This window comes from Acomys minous (genome assembly GCF_964271855.1).
Source record: "Acomys minous genome assembly, chromosome: 4".
Taxonomy (NCBI): domain Eukaryota; kingdom Metazoa; phylum Chordata; class Mammalia; order Rodentia; family Muridae; genus Acomys; species Acomys minous.
In genome coordinates, this window is record NC_140486.1 from 8,630,584 (window position 1) to 8,647,820 (window position 17,237).

Consider the following 17,237-nt stretch of genomic DNA (forward strand, 5'->3'; position numbering starts at 1 on the left):
TCTCACGTGTAATGCATCAGGTGACGCACAACTGAGCCCACAGAACCACACACTCAACACCCACTCGGACATGTGTGGTTTTGGTTTCTAGGTTGCCTTAGTGAAGTGTGTGTCTTATTGGACAGTGTTTAGGGAGCCAAACTGTTAGCCCTGGTGGAAGGCCCCAGTGTAGACAACCAAAGGCAGCAATTTTCAGGGCTTACACACTGTTTGTTGTTCCAATGGACAATGCTGGATTTCACCTGGACCAACTTACTCAGAACTTTTTCCAGTCACGTACCACTGTACTTACCATTTTAATCATTTTAAAGTATACAGTCTTCAGTGGGCTTTCAAAACTACATTAACAATGTTGTAGGACCGGTACACCACTGTGTCGATTCAGGCTATTGTCACACCAGAGGAAAACCTGCACCTACCAAAAGCTTACTCTCCATTACCCTTTCTCCACTTGACAGCCTTTAACTTCCTGTCTCTGTGAACAAACTTACCATGGACACTTCATGTCAATGGGTCCATTCTTTGTGGCCTTTTCTGCACAGCCTTTTACACCTAACATAACATGTTCACGTTTTGTCCATGTGGTAGTAATACTTCATGGCTTTTGTCTCAATAATATTTCAGTGTAAGCATGCGCTAGCCTCTATTCGCTCACCTTTGATAGAAGTTGATGTATGCCCCCCCCTTGGCTGTTTTGAACAATGCTGTATAAGTGTGTATGCACACATTTGTGTTTGGTTGTGTGTTTTCATTTCTCTCGGGTACTCATGTACACATAGAGCATTGAATCACATGGTGACCTGACTCTACTTGATCTTGGGGCCACTGCCAACTCTTTTCTGCAGGGCTGTGCTGTTTAGTGTCCCCCACCAGGTGTGAAGTTCTAGTGTTTACACATCTTCACTGACATTTGTTTTACTATCTGTTTAGTGTGTAAATATATGTGTTTTGGGCACATGCACATATGTGTACACATATGTGAAGGCCAGAGGTCAACCTCAGGTGTCATTTTTCAAGCGCTATCCACCCTGCTTTTTTTTTCCTTATCCATTATGTATATAGTGTTCTATCTGCATGACAGAAGAGAACATTAGGTCACATTGTAGATGTTTGTGAGCCATCATGTGGGTGCTGGGAATTGAACTCAGGACCTCTAGAAGAGCAGTCAGTGCGCTTAACCTCTGAGCCATCTCTCCAGCCCCCACCATGGTTTTTGAGACAAGGTCCCTTACTGGGACCTAGGGCTCACCAATTCATCTAGGCTAGCTCCAGTGAGCCGCAGAGCTCAACCTGTCTCTTCCTTCTCAGACCTAGAATGAGAAGCACTCACCACCATACCTGGCTGCTTTTTTTTTTTTCCATACCTGGCTTTGCACATGGGTGCTGTGGACTGAACTCAGGTCCTCACTCTTACGTGGCAAACATGCATGAACAGCACTGTGTTTCACCCAGACCTCCTCACTCAAAATTGCTTTCCAACTGAAATAACATCACATAAAATTATGCTTACTATTCTAATCATCTTAAAGTATGCACGTTGGTGTTATTTACATTGACAGTACTTGGCGACTTTCACAGCGTATAGTTTCTATACAACTATTTCCACAATTTCCCCTCCCCACCTCGCTTGACTGTCACTAGATAAAATGACATCACCTTGTGTCATGAGTGTCACCCCTCCACCTGCAAGCCCCGAGGCATCTGGTGGACACTGGTGGGTTACCCTAATCAGGATGTCCTGGGTGCATAGAAAGTGGCCTCTCCCACTGCTTTCAAAACACTCTTACAGTCTGTCCTTAGACAGTTAATGTGCACTATCTGAATTCGTCTGGCTTGAGTTTCTTGATGCATAGATTTATGGACTCCTTCAAATATGGGGAAATTTTTAGTGTCTGAGAATTTCATACACACACATAATGTGTCTTGGTCAAGTCCACCTCCCGTCCCCTCCTCCAGTTCCTCCTCTATCTTTACCACCACGAGTCCCCTCCTTGGTTTCATTTCTTCTTCTTCTTCTTCCCTCTTCTCCTCCTCCTTCTATTCCTCCTCCTCCTTCTCCTCCTCCTCTTCTTCTCAGCATGTCCACTTGTATGGATCATGGCTAGCCTCTCAGGGGCTGCATCCTATAAGAAAGCTGACTCTCAGATTTGAGGATCCTTTTTTAAAAATATTTATTTATTTATTTATTGTGTGTACAGTATTCTGTTTGCATGTGTGCCTGCATGACAGAAGAGGGCACCAGACCTCATTATAGATGGTAGTGAGCCACTATGTGGTTGCTGGGAATTGAACTCAGGACCTTTGGAAGAGCAGACAGTGGGAGCCATCTCTCCAGCCCCGGGGGATCCTTTTTTAAAACGCTGTTTTTTCAAGCATTCTTTTTACCTTTTCTCTCTCCTTTTGGGCTGTCTCTTGAGCAAGACAATGGGCTTCCTTCAGGCACCTCTGCCTCCTGCCTCCCCTTCTTCAGTTTCCCCTCTGTGCCTCAAGGGGGCGCTCTCATGAGATTTGTTTTTATCCTGTGCCGCCGAGACCTGCTCAGTTCGGCAGGTTTTTCATGTCATTGTTACACTTTTCAAGTCCTGTATTGTCTTGCTTCCTTCTTATAATCGTCCCCTTGTTGGAGAGGCATTCTCATCATTCCTTCAGGTAGGTCTTCGGGCATGGCTTCCTTGAACTGTTTTGTTTGTTGGTTTTGTTTTTGAGACAGGATCTCACACAGTAACCCACAGGGACCTGCAACTTACTGTGTAACCTAGGCTAGCCTCAAACTCGCAGCTGTCCTCTTTGCCTCAATGTCCCAAGTGCTGGGATTACAGGCATGCGTCATTACCCCAGGCTATCTCTTGAACATATTCAAATGAGCTTATTTAGTCTTTTCTGGTGAGGCTGATGTACAGGGTTCCACAGGGACCGTCGCCTTAATTATTCTCTTCCTGTGTGGAGGTCATTCTTTTTTATTCTACATAGTCTTTGTAATTTTTGTTTTTGAAAACTGGACATTTAAACAGTGTAAGTGGCAGTTAAGGAAATCAGATCCCCAGCCAGTGGTTTGCCGTGCTTGCTGACAGTTGTTTGCACAGCCCACAGTTTAAAGGATCACTTTTGTAAAGCTGTATGCCTTGCCTTGCCTGACGTGGCCGTAATGTCTCTGTTCTATTGGATTAACAGAACAAAAAGCAAGCCCCGTCTTTGCAGATGGGCTGTGTGAGCTAGGGCCTTGCCAGAACTCAGCCAGGCAGCCTTCTGCTCACCTGCTTCCGTGCCTAAAGGTCAGCCTGGGAAATCTTTGGAGGCTTCTTTAATATTTACTGAGTAAACACACAGCCCAGGCATATGAGCGGCAACCCAAATCCCAAAGCGTTCTCCAATTCCTTATTCCCCTGAGCACCTCGAGCCCAGCCAGTCCTCCAAAGCCCTTCCTCTTCCGATTGCAATCCATTGCCTCGGGCAACAACAGCCATGTCCTCCCATGAACGGCTCTGACAGACAGTCTTAAGCTGGCTGTATTGGCATGAGGCAAGTTCCTGGTGCGGGAGATAACGGCAAAGCCTTTGAGTCAGACCTCCGGGAGCTTAGTGGACTGGTGAGCTCTGATGAGGTCTGTTCCTCCAGTGCCAGCTCGGGGTCAGTAGTGTAGGCTGTGTTTTTCAAGGTCACCACTGAGCTGGTGGCATGGGATGGACAAAGTCCCCTGGGCTGACCTCAGGAGTGGATGTGGGTGTGTTCCCTGCACTGGAGTAGGGAAGACAGAGTAAGTCCAGATGCTGCAAAAGGTCATTGTCACTAAGATCCAATTGTTTTCTCTTAAGGTCTTCATAGTCACTGATGGCTTTCCCCAAAGTCCCACATAAGTCGGCTCTCAATGTTGTTCTTAGCCGTTTTTCATTACCTTAAGGATAGATTTTGGGGTGCTCTATTGTGCAATGTATTTTCACATAGGATGTTGTGGCTGAGAAAATTCTTTGCTAGCAGGTATGCTGACAGTTGTCATTTGTCTGGCTGGCTGTCACAATAAGAATACTTGAGGCAGGGAGGGTCCCCTACAGACATCCAAGGTGTCCTCGTTGGCAGGCTGCTCTAGCCTGAACCAGCTGGGACGTGCCTGTTGCCCATGCTGTGGTTGCTATTACCCATAGCTCTAAGTACCTCTGGCCTCTCCATCCCAGGAAGCAAAGAAGTACTGTAAATAGTAAATTGGAGGGGGCGGGGAGTCCTCTGAGAAAAAGAGTCTTTGATGTTAGTAATGTTACCACCCTCCCGTTTTTTAAAAAATATAGAATTCTCTAGGAAAAGTGAGCCTGGTGCAGGGTGAAAAAAAAGTGTGTATGCCAAGCAGTTGGCATAGAAACCTAGAAGCCTCGCAGGCCATCTGAATAATTTCTGTGGGTACCAAGCAGTTCCTCTATCTTAGAAACTATGGCTGGATGAAAAATCAGGCCCTGTGGGTTTCCACCTCTCTTGACTGGTGGGGATTCTTAACCCCAGCTGTGAGGCAAAGTTAACCTAGAAGATTTGTCCTGAGCAGAGCGGATCACTGGCATCGCGGAGATGTCAAAGATGCCTACAGTGTAAAAAGGCCCCGTGTGACTCCAACTGCTGTGAGACGTAGTCTATTCCCTCTGCCACCACCAGTGTCCCAGGACCCTCCTCATCTGGGAATATGCAGGCAGGACCTCTAAGAAAAACTGCCCTGGTTTCTCAGATACAATTATCATATCTTTACATTTTCTTTTACTTCCTACGTTGTGCTCAGTGTTTCTCATTTGGCTTTAAATGTCTTTTTTATAATTGGCTCCTTTTAATCTGGTCTAGAACAGTATCCACACGGTGCACTTGCTGCAATTTCATATGTCTGTTTGTAACATATGACAAGCCCCATCCCACCTCTCTTTTCCACCTTGACTTTGCTGGAGAGTTGAGAGCTGCTGTCTTTTTAAATACTGACCAGACCAGGGCAGACCAGACATGAGTCTGCAAATGGCCTTAGCCTGCCAGATATGCGGCACAAACCCTGTCTGAATCTAGGGTTTCTTAAACCTTTCTACCTATGACCTCTCCTTGCCTGAGACACTTCTTATCTGGTCCTGCCCTCTAGGAGATAAAGCAAGGTAAGATAAGGTGTTCACTTTACCATGCCCTCTGGAAAGCTGAGGGGTATCCCCAGTCTGGACAAAGTAGAGGCCTCAAGTGTGCAGGAGTTAGAGGTGAACCTAGGATAGGAAGCTCCTCTCTCCCAGACCCTGGATCTTTGGCTAGGCCAGCTTCTCTGCGCAGTGCTAACACTCTGGTTCCTCTTGGCAGGCCCAGTCTCCTGATCGCGGCCGGCATATGGGGCCATGGCCCGGCTCCCGGGGCACCCGGAGGCCCCCGGCCCGGAACCTGGCAGCGCAGGCCGAGGAGGACGAGGCGGCCGAGGAGGACGAGGGGCCCGGGCTCGGCACGTCATTATCAACGTCGGGGGCTGCAGGGTGCGGCTGGCCTGGGCGGCGCTGGCCCGCTGTCCCCTGGCTCGCCTGGAGCGCCTGCGAGCCTGTCGCGGCCACGACGAGCTGCTGCGTGTGTGTGACGACTACGACGTGAACCGCGACGAGTTCTTCTTCGACCGCAGCCCGTGCGCTTTCCGCGCCATCGTGGCGCTGCTGCGCGCCGGCAAGCTGAGGCTGCTGCGCGGCCCGTGCGCCCTGGCCTTCCGCGACGAGCTGGCTTACTGGGGCATCGACGAGGCGCGCCTGGAGCGCTGCTGCCTGCGCCGCCTGCGTCGTCGCGAGGAGGAGGCCGCCGAGGCGAGCGCCGGGCCGCCGGGTCGCGGACCGCAGGGGAGCCCAGTGCGAGCCCTGGGGAGCGGGCGGCTGGAGCGAGGTCGACGGCGGCTGCGCGATGTGGTGGAGAACCCGCACTCCGGGCTGGCGGGCAAGCTCTTCGCCTATGTCTCCGTGGCCTTCGTGGCCGTCACGGCTGTCGGCCTGTGCCTGAGCACCATGCCTGACATACGCGCAGAAGAGGAACGGGTGAGCGTGGGCTCCGGCTTCTGGGCCGTGGGCAAGACAGGGTGAGCCAGGATCATGGAGATGTGGACGAAAGGCCACATCTGGCCCCCAGGTGGGATGCAGCGATTCAGAGGGTGTATGCCGAGTGCCAGGCATAGTGGTCCACTATACCTCCTGCAGTGGCTAGAGCTACAGGCTCCACACCCCTCGTGCTAGCTGAGTGGTCAGAAGTGAGGAACCAGTGAGCAGATTCTTGGGACTCGGAACTACACTAAGTTTCAGGACAAGGACGCACAGCTTTTCCAAGGACGCACAGCTTTTCTCCTGGGTCCCTCTCCACATCTTCAACAGCTCAGCAAGTGGTACCTATAAAATCTAGACAAGGTTGACCTTAAGAAGAAGGGGGGAAACCCCAGTATCTTAAGGGTCTAGAGTTGCGGTTCTCAGCCTGGGGGTTCAGCACCTTTTTACAGAGACTGCCTGTCAACTATTTATATTATGATTCATAACAGTAGTGAAATTACAGCTATGAAGTAGCAACAAAAATAATTTTATGGTGGTGGTGGTGATGGTGGGTCACCACAACATGAGGAACTGTATTAAAGGGTGGCAGAATTAGGAAAATTGAGAACCACTGCTCTGGAGAATTGTACGGACAAGTTTGGCTCTCCCAGGGTTAGAGGGCCTTTGTGGAGAAATGAGGACTCTGATCTTGTTGAACGATCTGTTTCTTGCCCTCTTCTCTGTCTTGTCCACCAGTCGTATAATGCCAGCACATGAAATGTGAACAGGTCTGTTATTTGTGGTTAGCCAGTTCTTAAAAGCATTTGTGCACATTGAGCATCATGGAAAGTTCTGGAAACAGTTGGGGAGAAGACATTATGTAGCAGGCTGGGTCTGTGTTTGGGGATGTTAGGATTCCTGAAGAAGAGGGCATTCTAAAGTTGAATTTAGCTGAGTGCTACTTCAAGTCTTTCCAGCCCCTTCCCTAGACACCCTCCTGTTCCTCTGAGCAGACACTCCCAACTTGTTCACACTGACAGCCCTTCCCTTGGGCAGAGCTCTCAGACTAACTTCCCCGAGTCCTGTAGTGTCCCTGGTCGTGCCCAGTGCTCACCTAATGGGATCAACTCCTTCAGAGAAATACAATTGACTAAGAGCCAGGCAGCCCTGGCTGCATCTGCTCTCTGGACACCAGAGATCTTCCAGTGGTCCAGTTGGAGCCAGCTGAGTAAAGTCCTTCTCTCTCCACTTCCAAGGATGCGAGGAACCATGAAATGTCAATAGTTCATCTGAAAAATTGCTCTGCCTAACATAACCAAATAGCTGCCAATCACCCTCCTAGTACAACCGTGGCTTCAGCGTGTTTATAAGTCAGTTCTCTTGTGTGTGCCTTGGGCTCCAGTGCTCAGCATGCATCTCGCTCTCTAGCCAGAACTTTTGGCTATTGAAGCATTAGTTCTTGTGAAAAGTAGTTTAGACACTGTGTGTAAGGGCTCCCTGTGAGGGCATTCTGGGTACACAGAGCTCTCTTAGGCTGTGTGGGTTAGACAGTGGGAAGCCCTAGCTTCCCCTACACCATGGTCTGTGACACACCTTAGGATGCCTTGATCCAGAAGCAACATAGAATGGTGCTCTGGGGTCTCCAGATGTGCAAGAGAACACTTAGGAAATGTCTGCCCTCTGCATGCATTAGGTACCATATAATTAGGCATCATTGTGCCCACCTCCCAGGAAAAAAAGCCTTATGTCCCATCAGCTGTTTTGTTTTTAGTAAAGCATGTATGAAACTTGGCATCTCACCACAGCCTAGCATGCAGCAGTGATGCCGCGCATGCTCACAGGTGTGTGGCTTTTACCCACTCCTCTCCAGACCTTTCCATGGTCTTAAGAAGAACAGAAAGTGTTAACAGTGGGCTTGGGTAGCAGGGATTGTGGGTTAAATAAGATTAACTGGGTAACCCTGGCTGGGAGCTCCATCAGGGACCTGTGCCCTTGTTCCCTAAGCAACTGACATAGAAACCACAGCCAGCTTACCCTACCATGGGGCACACAGCTTTAACGAGTAGAAATCAGAATGTTTTCCTGGGCTAAGCCAATATGGAGCAGGGCTGGCCCCTTCCTGGGGCTGTTGGATCTAATCCTTGCCTTTTAGCTTCAGGCCATGCCTTCTTGTTCCTTCATCACCAGTGCACATCACTGTGACCTCCACTTTGACATATCTTCTCTTATTGGCACCAGCCTCCTGTGTGGACCAACCTTAGACCGCCATCATGTCCACCTGGGTAACCAGGTCAGCATCACTTCTCAGGGCCTGTCTGTAGCTTTATCATACTACAAGTTCCTTTTGCCACATGAGGTGACATTTTCTCAGACAATTTCTTGGTAGCCAAGGAAAATTGTGGCACGTTCAACATAAGCCTGCTGTCTTGTTCTCCAAACAGAGTATGTTGGGTTCTGCCATGTACCCTGCCGAAGTTGGGAGCCACGCTTGCCTGCTGGCCTCAGAGTCCAACATGCCCCTGCTGCTGGTGCCCAGTTCAGGCACCCCAGAAGAAGGCTGTGTGACTTGGCTCTGCACCAATGGCAGGAGAAGCAGTGCTCACTACAGGGACTGGGAAGACACATGTCTTTGAACATGGCCTTTCTGTTGGACTCACATCATCCGCCTGCCTGCAAGATTGCGGCTCCTCAGATCTGTTGATTGCAAAATGCTGTTCACATGGAATGCAGTTCTTTTTCACACTTTCTAGGTTGCAGTACCTAGATTGCAGGCTGCTCTGGGAGCTGGAGAGCTGATTCAGCAGTTAAGAGTACTAGCTGCTCTTCCAGGGAACCTGAGCTCCAATTCCTAGAACTCATATGACAGATCACAACCATCCCAGGGGTCAGACACCTTCTTCTGGCCTCTGTAGACACTGCATGCGTGTTCTACACATATATATGTGGTGCATGAAAAACACCCATATACATAAAATAAAAATAAAGGGGGGAAAATTACAGGTAATTTGACCAATAAGAGAATCTCTTCTCCCAAACAATCACTAATCTTATGTAACTTTAGGAAGGACCTTAGTGGATCCTGTAAATTTCAGGAGCTTCCTGAGCCTTGTAAGTAAACTACTTCCCGAATCTTATTAGGGACTGTAGGAGAGAATGTTTCAATTGGGAGGAAATAGCTACATAACATCAGAGTCCTTAGAGACCACCAGGACAGTAGTGCTACATGAACCCATAACCAACACAGGCCCTGACCATGAGTAGCCCTGATTATCAAGGAGTCATTTGGAAGTAGGTGTCTTCTGAGAACTGTATCCGCAGAGTCAAGAGGTGACAGTGGCAACGTCTTCTTCGTTTGGGTTCGAAGGTGTTCCTGTTGGTAGGATATGCCCACGGTTTAGGCATTGGGCTAGGAGGGTGTGTTGCAGCATCTGTTTTGAGTGATTCAAATGCGTGGAGAGATAGTGCACAATTTTATGCCAACAGATAGCTGCAAGGTTCCTTCTCTGCGGTGGTGGCTGCTGTGTTGCCTGGAGACGGAGCTAAGCGCTTGCCTGGGCCCTGGCGCACAGCGGGGACGGGCTGTGCTTGCCAGGCTGCCCGAGAACAGCCTGTCGCTCGCTACTGAAGGCCCATGGGGTGCAGGGTGCTTTTCACAATTCCTCATTTCCTTTTGCATGGGTCTGTGTGGCTGCGCCAGTCAATGCTTCCACTTGCTCACGTGATTAAATTAAGGCTTTTGTAATGAGCTATGGATTTTATGTCTGTGATTTCAGCTTTGAATTCGCTGAGGCTATTTCTGCAGCAGCCTGGGAAGCTGGTGGCAAAAGTTTCTGTGGCAAAGACACACCGCTGCCGCAGTCACAGAGCCCTGCCACCTTCTGGCAGAGTGAGGGCCTAGCTCTCTGGGCATTAGTCAGGGTTCCCCAGAGTAAGTGGAAGGATGTGTGGGCTCACTGTAAGGACATATTTCCACATTCTTTGCCCAAGCTTCCCAAAGTTGCAGCCCTTCCCAGAGACCCAGCTGGCCGAGGCTTGGGCTTAGAGCAGAAGTGCCAAGGTCCTGGCCCCACAGTTAGGTAGGACTCTCTATGGCCCAGGAGGAGACCTTCTAATGCCATTTAGAGTTCCATATGACTGAGTAAGGCTGGCCACAGAGGAGGAACATCTGACACCTTCACAGATACATCTGTGGTTACATCTGACCAAGCTCCAGCCCCCCTAGAGTCTACCCAGCACATACAAAGCTCCCCCATCATATGAGCACTGGCCTTTGCCCTGTGCCCACCCTGGTGTCTGTGGCTGAAGGTTCTTCACTCACTAGTACCCCCGTGAGAGCCCTGCCAGATGGCACTTCTGGCACTGACATAGACATACTGTGCATGTGTTGTCTTTGCCTCTGGCCCCTCTCTGGGGAACCTCTGACTGGCTTCACAGGCTATGAGTTCTGAAGCTGGAGGATGCTCATCGCAGAACCCCAGGGCAGAGAAGAGGCCGCAGAGGAACTACCAGGGGAGCTCCAGCGCTGGGCTTCCCATCCACATTGACATGAAAATGGCTGTGTTCCACGCGACACAGAGCCACACTACCAAGTCTCAACATCGACACTCTTTCCCTTGTGACCGCATCTAGGGTGGCCAGCATGGCCAGCAACATGGTCTCTTCCATGTCCCCAAGAGGCTCTAAGGCTGTTCTTTCCACCTAAGAAGGACACAGGAACGTAGGACAGATGGCTTTGGGTGAGGCCACAGTCAAGCAGCTGGGCCTCTTGACATCTACAGTGTTCTAGTGCATAGGGGGCTGGTGGAATTGCCTTTACCAGTAGCTGTGAGCCCAGGACAAGAAAACCTCGGCTGTTCTTTGCTGAGAAGAAAGGCATAACATGGTCAGTGGCCTTTACCGTTGCTGACAGTGGCAGACTGCTGCCCAGTGCCTCTGCTTGGGCACCTGTGCTAGGGTATGTCACCAGGTCCTGTCACATTCAGAATCACAGGAGTCTGGGAGGCTATGGGTAGAGACCTTGCCTTGCCTGAGGCCAGAGCACTACAGGACCACCATGTAGCCAGTTAGCTCTGGACGCCATGTCCCCTGTCTAGCCAGTAGTGTGTGTGATTGGTTTATCTGCCTGTTTGCAGATCTTCCTGTCAGTAATGTTACAAAGTGAGTCAGCAAAGGGCTGAGCTGCAGTCAGGCATCTGAATCAGGTCTGTTTACTTTTCTCTTCTTCCTCAGATTGCTGGGACTGTGAAGTGAGCATGGTGTGTGGTCTCGTGGCCTGGTCAGTGCAGCCTCCTTCTGTGCTATGGTCACCCCACTGCTCAGAGTTGGTGTGGGAGTCTGTGGGAGGCCTGGGGGGGGGGCTTCTAGTGGCATGGGACAGCGGTACCTGGTCAGTTTTGTAGACACTGGCTACACAAATGTGTACACTGCCTACACAAATGTGGCAGAGCAAGTCTAGGTTTGTGTTCTGGGTCTGTGTTACCTTAGTTTGAAAAAACTTATGTTAAAGATGCAGCTAAGTGCCTAGAAGGTATAAGACCAAGCCTCCAATATCTATCCTAGTCTTTCATCTCCCTGTGTCATCATAAGAGTCAAAACTGGATACTGTTAAATCCTTATACTAAACTTATATTCTTTTTTTAAAAGTTTTTTGAGACAGAGTTTCTCTGTATGTAGCCTTGGCTGTCCTGCACTCACTCTGTAGACCAGCTTGACCCTGAACTCACAGAGATCCACCTGCCTCTGGCTCCCGAGTGCTGGGATTAAAGGTGTGTGCCATCACCACCCGGCTTTAAATTCATATTCTTTTTTATTATTACTTTTGTACCTGCAAGTGTGTGTGTGTGTGTGTGTGTGTGTGTGTGTGTGTGTGTGTGTAAGCAAGAGGTGTTGGATCCCCTAGAACTGGAGTTAGAGACTGTTATGAGCGACCTGATGTGGGTGCTAGGAACTGAACTGGGGTCTTCTGGAAGAGCTCTTAGCCACTGAGCCATCTCTTCACCCCCAGATGCCTATTCCGACTGTTGTGGGGGCCTTTAAACATTTATTTGTCCTTCAGGGTCGCAGTTTTTCCATCAGTCAAATGCAAGTTCTGCGAAGATCAGATGAGATTCATTGATCAATGAGAATTAGGGGACTCAGGTTATCTTTTGGCCCCCAAGAATACAAACATACCTCAGAGGGCCATGGTAGCACTGTAAGAGGGGAGTTGTGTGGTACAGGTGGGCCCCAGCCCCATAAAGTGGACAACCTCCCCCTGTCGGACTCCAGAAAGTTCTGATAACTAGCAAGGGTTTTTGGTCTGAGGACAGAGCAAAGCTGGATGAAAACGGCAGACCACCCGCTCCTACCTCCACTGGTAACCTGGTTGGCACACAAAGACCAGTGGTGCTCTGCTCTAATGCCCCAGGTTTGGTTATCCATGTCATTCTGCCCCCACTGACATCCATATCAGCCAGTAAGCACAGCTGAGGTGCCAAGGACTCGCTTGAACTAGCAGGAAATGGAAGATCTTTTTCAAATGTGTGTGATTTCATTGCCTCCCAGCATTGCCCTAAATAGGATCGAATTGTTTTTGACAGATAAGCTGTATTTTTAAGGGAACTCAGGTCACCCAAGCATAAATTTATCAGGCACTACCCAGTTGGGAAAACATACTTGAGATGTTGAAACTGAGATAAAATTTTGAGTCCTGCTAGGCTTGAAATATTGAAGTGTAGCACAAAGGGAAAGTTGTCAAAATTCACCAAGTTAGCCATGGCCAGTTTATGCTGTTTTACCGAAACCATCCCCCAGGAGGCACTGTGGAGCGCTCTGTTGAGGGCGGCCGCAGAACCCTGCACCAAGGACCCAGGCGAACCTGCATCCGGCTGGCTCCCCGTGTGCTGTAGGGAGCCTGCCCCTTGCACAGAAGCCACTCTGGAAAAGCATACCTTCTCGAACTGAGAGTCAGTTATTCCCTTACACATGGATTTGGCCATCTTAAAAAAATAAACCGCCACCTCCATGGGATCACTTGTTACCAGCTCAGTGTGTACAGAGCTTGGAGGAAGCAGCTGGACTTGCGATCCCTGTACCCGCCCTGAGCTTGCGCTTTTATGCACAGTTGCACAATGCAGAGCAGTTCCCAGGACAACAGCAGAGCTGACTGAAAACCCTCACTAGGCCAATAGGCTTCTCTTTGCCCTCTTCCTCCTGATAACCTCCCCTTTCTGACAGAATGGTGGCCTGCTCGCGGCCCGGCAGCCAGCTTGTCTCCCAGCGTCTGAACATCCCTGCATCTGTCTGCACAGCACTGGGGGAGTGCGATATCAATTGCCCAGCTCTTTGCTGTTATAACTGGCTCTGGATGGCCGTTCCCGTCCACTGTGACTAACATCATGCGTGTGAGTGGCTGCTCCTCAGAGGTCAGGGCAATGATCTTGGGCCCAGTCCTCCATATGTCCCTGCAGGTTGTGGGGCCAAGCCAGGGAGGGAATATTTCTCCAAATTCACCCATCTGTCTCACTATCTCATGGCTGTTTAAGTCTCCTTGATCACTAGGCAATAGGCGCATTTTTACATATATTTCTAATTGCTCCTCTGAAGACTGCCATCTCTTCTTCATCAACTGCCCTTAGGTGGTTGTCTTAGGTGCACAGCTATGTGCAAACTCCGGTGTTTTCCCACTGATCACGTATGTATCTCTGCTGGCTATGGGCATGCCCTCCCCGCCTTGCTTCCCCTGTCACTTAGACTCCTACGTCAGCATAAAGCTCAATGGACCCAATGTCCTCTTCCTGATGGGTACCTGATGGACAGTCCCAAATTGACTGAGTTCGGTGAACATCCAAGACAATGCTTTGTCTGTGCCCTTTTAAGCCAGGTAAGGGCCAACCTGGCCCTAGATGCTGGTACCCTCCTATTTACAATCCTGCAGAAGGAGCAAACTATCTTGCTCGCCTTGGATCCACAGTGGGCCTGACCCTTGGTGGATGTCTTTTGAATCAGCACTTGGTAACTCTGAGAAAACTGCTGAGTGCGTTCTGCCTCCCGTCAAGGGGTGAAAGAGCCTTCTGCCCTAAGCTGCTGCTCAGCAGGCTGAACAAGGAGGCTAGAAGCACCGTCTTAAGCCTCCTAGGGGCATCTCCTAAAATGTAGCATCGTTTCTAATTAGTCCTAATGGGATGCCATGAATAAGTTCTTTGTTTTAGCATGGTATGGTAAAATATGGATGGCTAAATAAATGTAAATGTTACTTTCACTCCTAAGGCTCGGATTGTCCATGTATACAATGCAACGTAAGCATTGACCATACACTGGCAACGCCTCTGCCCCTGGGTGGACCAGTTTGCGGCAGGTCCTTCTGTTCTTGGGATGCACCCTGAATAGGAAGCTGTTTTACTTGTTTTACCAGGTCCTTTCTGGTTTCTGATTCCTAGGGCTGTGATTGCATTCCACAGATTTGCCTGCTGACAAAGCGCTGTGGGGAGGTGGGTGCTTCCTCCTTACAGTCCATAGCCATCTTTCATATGGATTTTCCTGCAAATCCAAGAGACACAGCTGAAAGTGCATTTTAAACAAGTGAATTTGTCAATGTGGCCGGCTAAAAAAATAAACAGAAAAGAAAAAACAGTCACTTCTCTGAGTATAAGGATAGTTTATAAAAAAAAAAAATGGTGGGAAAACTGTTCTGGTCAGTATTAGAATAAAACTGTGAAGAGTCTAGAAATACACTTAGCAAAAAAAGGCTCAGTGTGCAAAAAGGCAGCCAGCATGAGGCTGAGTGAGGGGTAGAGAGAGCGAGTCGGGGCAGCATCTTGTGTGCTTGAGTGGGAGAAGTGCCCCCCAACCGATACGTAGGCGTGATGCTGTCGGTACAAGCCCATTGAGTGTTGTTGGAGCCTTACAGGATGTTCTTAAGGACCTAGAGAAATGCGTGTGTCTGGGCTGTAGAGAACAAGGAGATCAGCTGAGCAGGAGGCCTGGTCCTCTCTGGTGTCTGACAGCTTCCCAGACCTGGAGCGGTGACACACACTAACCGGTAGCTGTGGCTGATACTCAGCAGACGTCAGCTCTGTGTCTGGCTCATGGGCACCTGACCCATCTTTGGTGTCATCTTCTAGGTAGCTAGCCAGTAAGAAGAGATCCTGGAGATGCAGAACACAGTCTTTTCCACAGCCTTGTTGAAAGCACAGGTATCTAAAACCAGCATTGACATGGGAAGGAAGACAGAGGTCTCTCGGACACCACCCTGATATTTAGATTAAACAGTCACATACTTAGTGACAGCTCTAGAAATACTATATGCAAAATTAAATATGTTCTTAGTAAGACATACATTGCAAAATGCAATAAGTAACATGAAACAAGCATATAGTTAGTAATGGCAGTATGCTTACCCTGGCAATTTGGCGATGATCACACAGAAATAGAACAAATCTGTGTGGCAATTTAGTGTATAAAATGAGCCTTCTCATACCCATGACCAGTTGTCTTAATAGATGATACCTGAACGCATCTATTTAAATAAATTCTACATAGGTAGGAGGCCATGGGAGAAAAACGAAACCTATGTGATTAGCAAAAGAAAGTAAGTGAATCTACCTGGCTTCATGAGTTTAGGGGAAATCATTTTAGCCAGAAACTATAAAGCTAATAAACTACAATGTATATGATAATAGGTGAATAATCTTCATATAGAAGAAGTTCAAATACATTCATAAGAAAAGCAATACCTCAGGGAGGAGGAGACTATGCCTGTGAGCCAGCCGTGTAGGTGAACAATGCCTGCAAACTGTGGCAGATGTTCTGCATGGCAAAAAATAGCAACAACACATCCCATTCAGGAATAGGTAATGTCTTACTTTTGTGTTGGCAGAAGCTCGAATACTTGTCCACATCGGTGTGTGTGAGGCCTTTAGAAACAGGCCTTTCGCAAACAGGTGGGCCTATCCGGAGAGAGAGGAAGTCTGTAGTAGAAAGACTGAGGGCCTATCTAGTTAAGTGGTAGAGTGTTGGCCTGGCAGTTGCAAAGCTCTAGATTCAAAAAACAAAAAAACCAAACATGAAGCCTGTTTCTGGGAACTCTGCCTAAGAAGCCACAGGCTTTGCTAAAGCTTAGAATGTTCCCTGGTGCATTGTTTGTAGTAAGTAAAAATTTAATGAGTGCGAGCAAGCAGCTTCTAGTAATGGCAGTTGGGTTAATTCAAACCAACCCACCTGCCACAAAGCAGCGCAGTGGGCGGAGCCAGGCCCAGAGCAGCAAGCCCGTCCTGTCCTCAAATAGAGCTGCAGCTGTGGGATGTGGCCTTCAGGAAGCAGCTAAAATTAACAGCTCAATGAGGGAAAGTGGCTGTGCATTTTGTGTCATTGTTGTACCAAATGGTAACTAATCCATGACCCAGGACTCTCCACGTCCTGTCTGCCCACATCCTGCTGATTTCATCCCTACCTAGAAGAACCTTGTGGCACTGCTCAAAGCTGGGTAAAAGCATGATTGACACTCCCAAGGGCTCAGCGAAGCCCCCGTCTGCAGGAGGTACACAGGCAGGCCTAGTGTGCCACTTCAGGATGCTAACAGCCCCCAGCCACATGCCTTTTCTTACTATGATACTCTTCTCGGCAGAAAGCAGCAACACTTGGGGTGGGGACCCGTGAGGATTTGTTTATGCTGCAGAACACAAACTGGGTAACAAAGCGTTGGCAGGAGAGTGGATTAACAAGCCTCCTTCAGCACAGACTATATGAAACGGGCACCTCATTATTTCTGCTTAAATGGCTGCAGTGATGTTTTTAAACAAGTCTTGCATCACCACGTCTGACTATGAGAGCTCTGAGCTCTAGAGATGATTAAGAATGTACCTCAAGTGGGCTAAAGTCAGATTTGGAGTTAGTGAAATGAGCTAACAGCCGTGTGTGTGTGTATGTGTGTGTGTGTGTGTATGTGTGTGTGTGTGTGTGTGTGTGTGTGTGTGTGTGTGTGTGTGTGTATGTGTCTTCTGAGACAGAAGGGGAAATCAGCATGCTCATTAGAGAGCCACTGTGGGCTCAGCCTGTGGCCGACACCCAGCTAAGACTGCTAACCGCAGGAGTGTGGGTAACCCTGCAGACTGCTCCACCTAGCTACCTAAAGCAGATAGATGGTTGGACTGATGAAGATCTGGAGTGAGTCCCGGTGAGATACAAGCTGTAAGTCAAAGGTACATGGAAGAAGTTAACCACCCACCAAGGAAGACATAGCCTTAAGACACCCTGTCTTCCTATGTT

At 48.9% G+C, this 17,237-nt stretch overlaps 1 protein-coding gene across 5 annotated transcripts in view; it reads left to right on the forward strand.

Moving 5' to 3' along the window:
- Positions 1 to 17,237, forward strand: part of KCNG2 (potassium voltage-gated channel modifier subfamily G member 2) — a 64,316-nt gene that overhangs the window by 31,915 nt on the left and 15,164 nt on the right. For 4 of the 5 annotated variants that reach the window (XM_084780666.1, XM_084780665.1, XM_084780667.1 and 1 more), the window contains exon 2: positions 5,305 to 6,011. In XM_084780666.1, coding sequence (XP_084636792.1) covers positions 5,340 to 6,011 — 672 coding nt within the window. In that variant the 5' untranslated portion in view covers positions 5,305 to 5,339. Of the gene's footprint in view, positions 1 to 5,090; positions 5,112 to 5,304; positions 6,012 to 17,237 lie in introns of those variants that run through there. The other variant, XM_084780669.1, reaches the window with a different exon arrangement.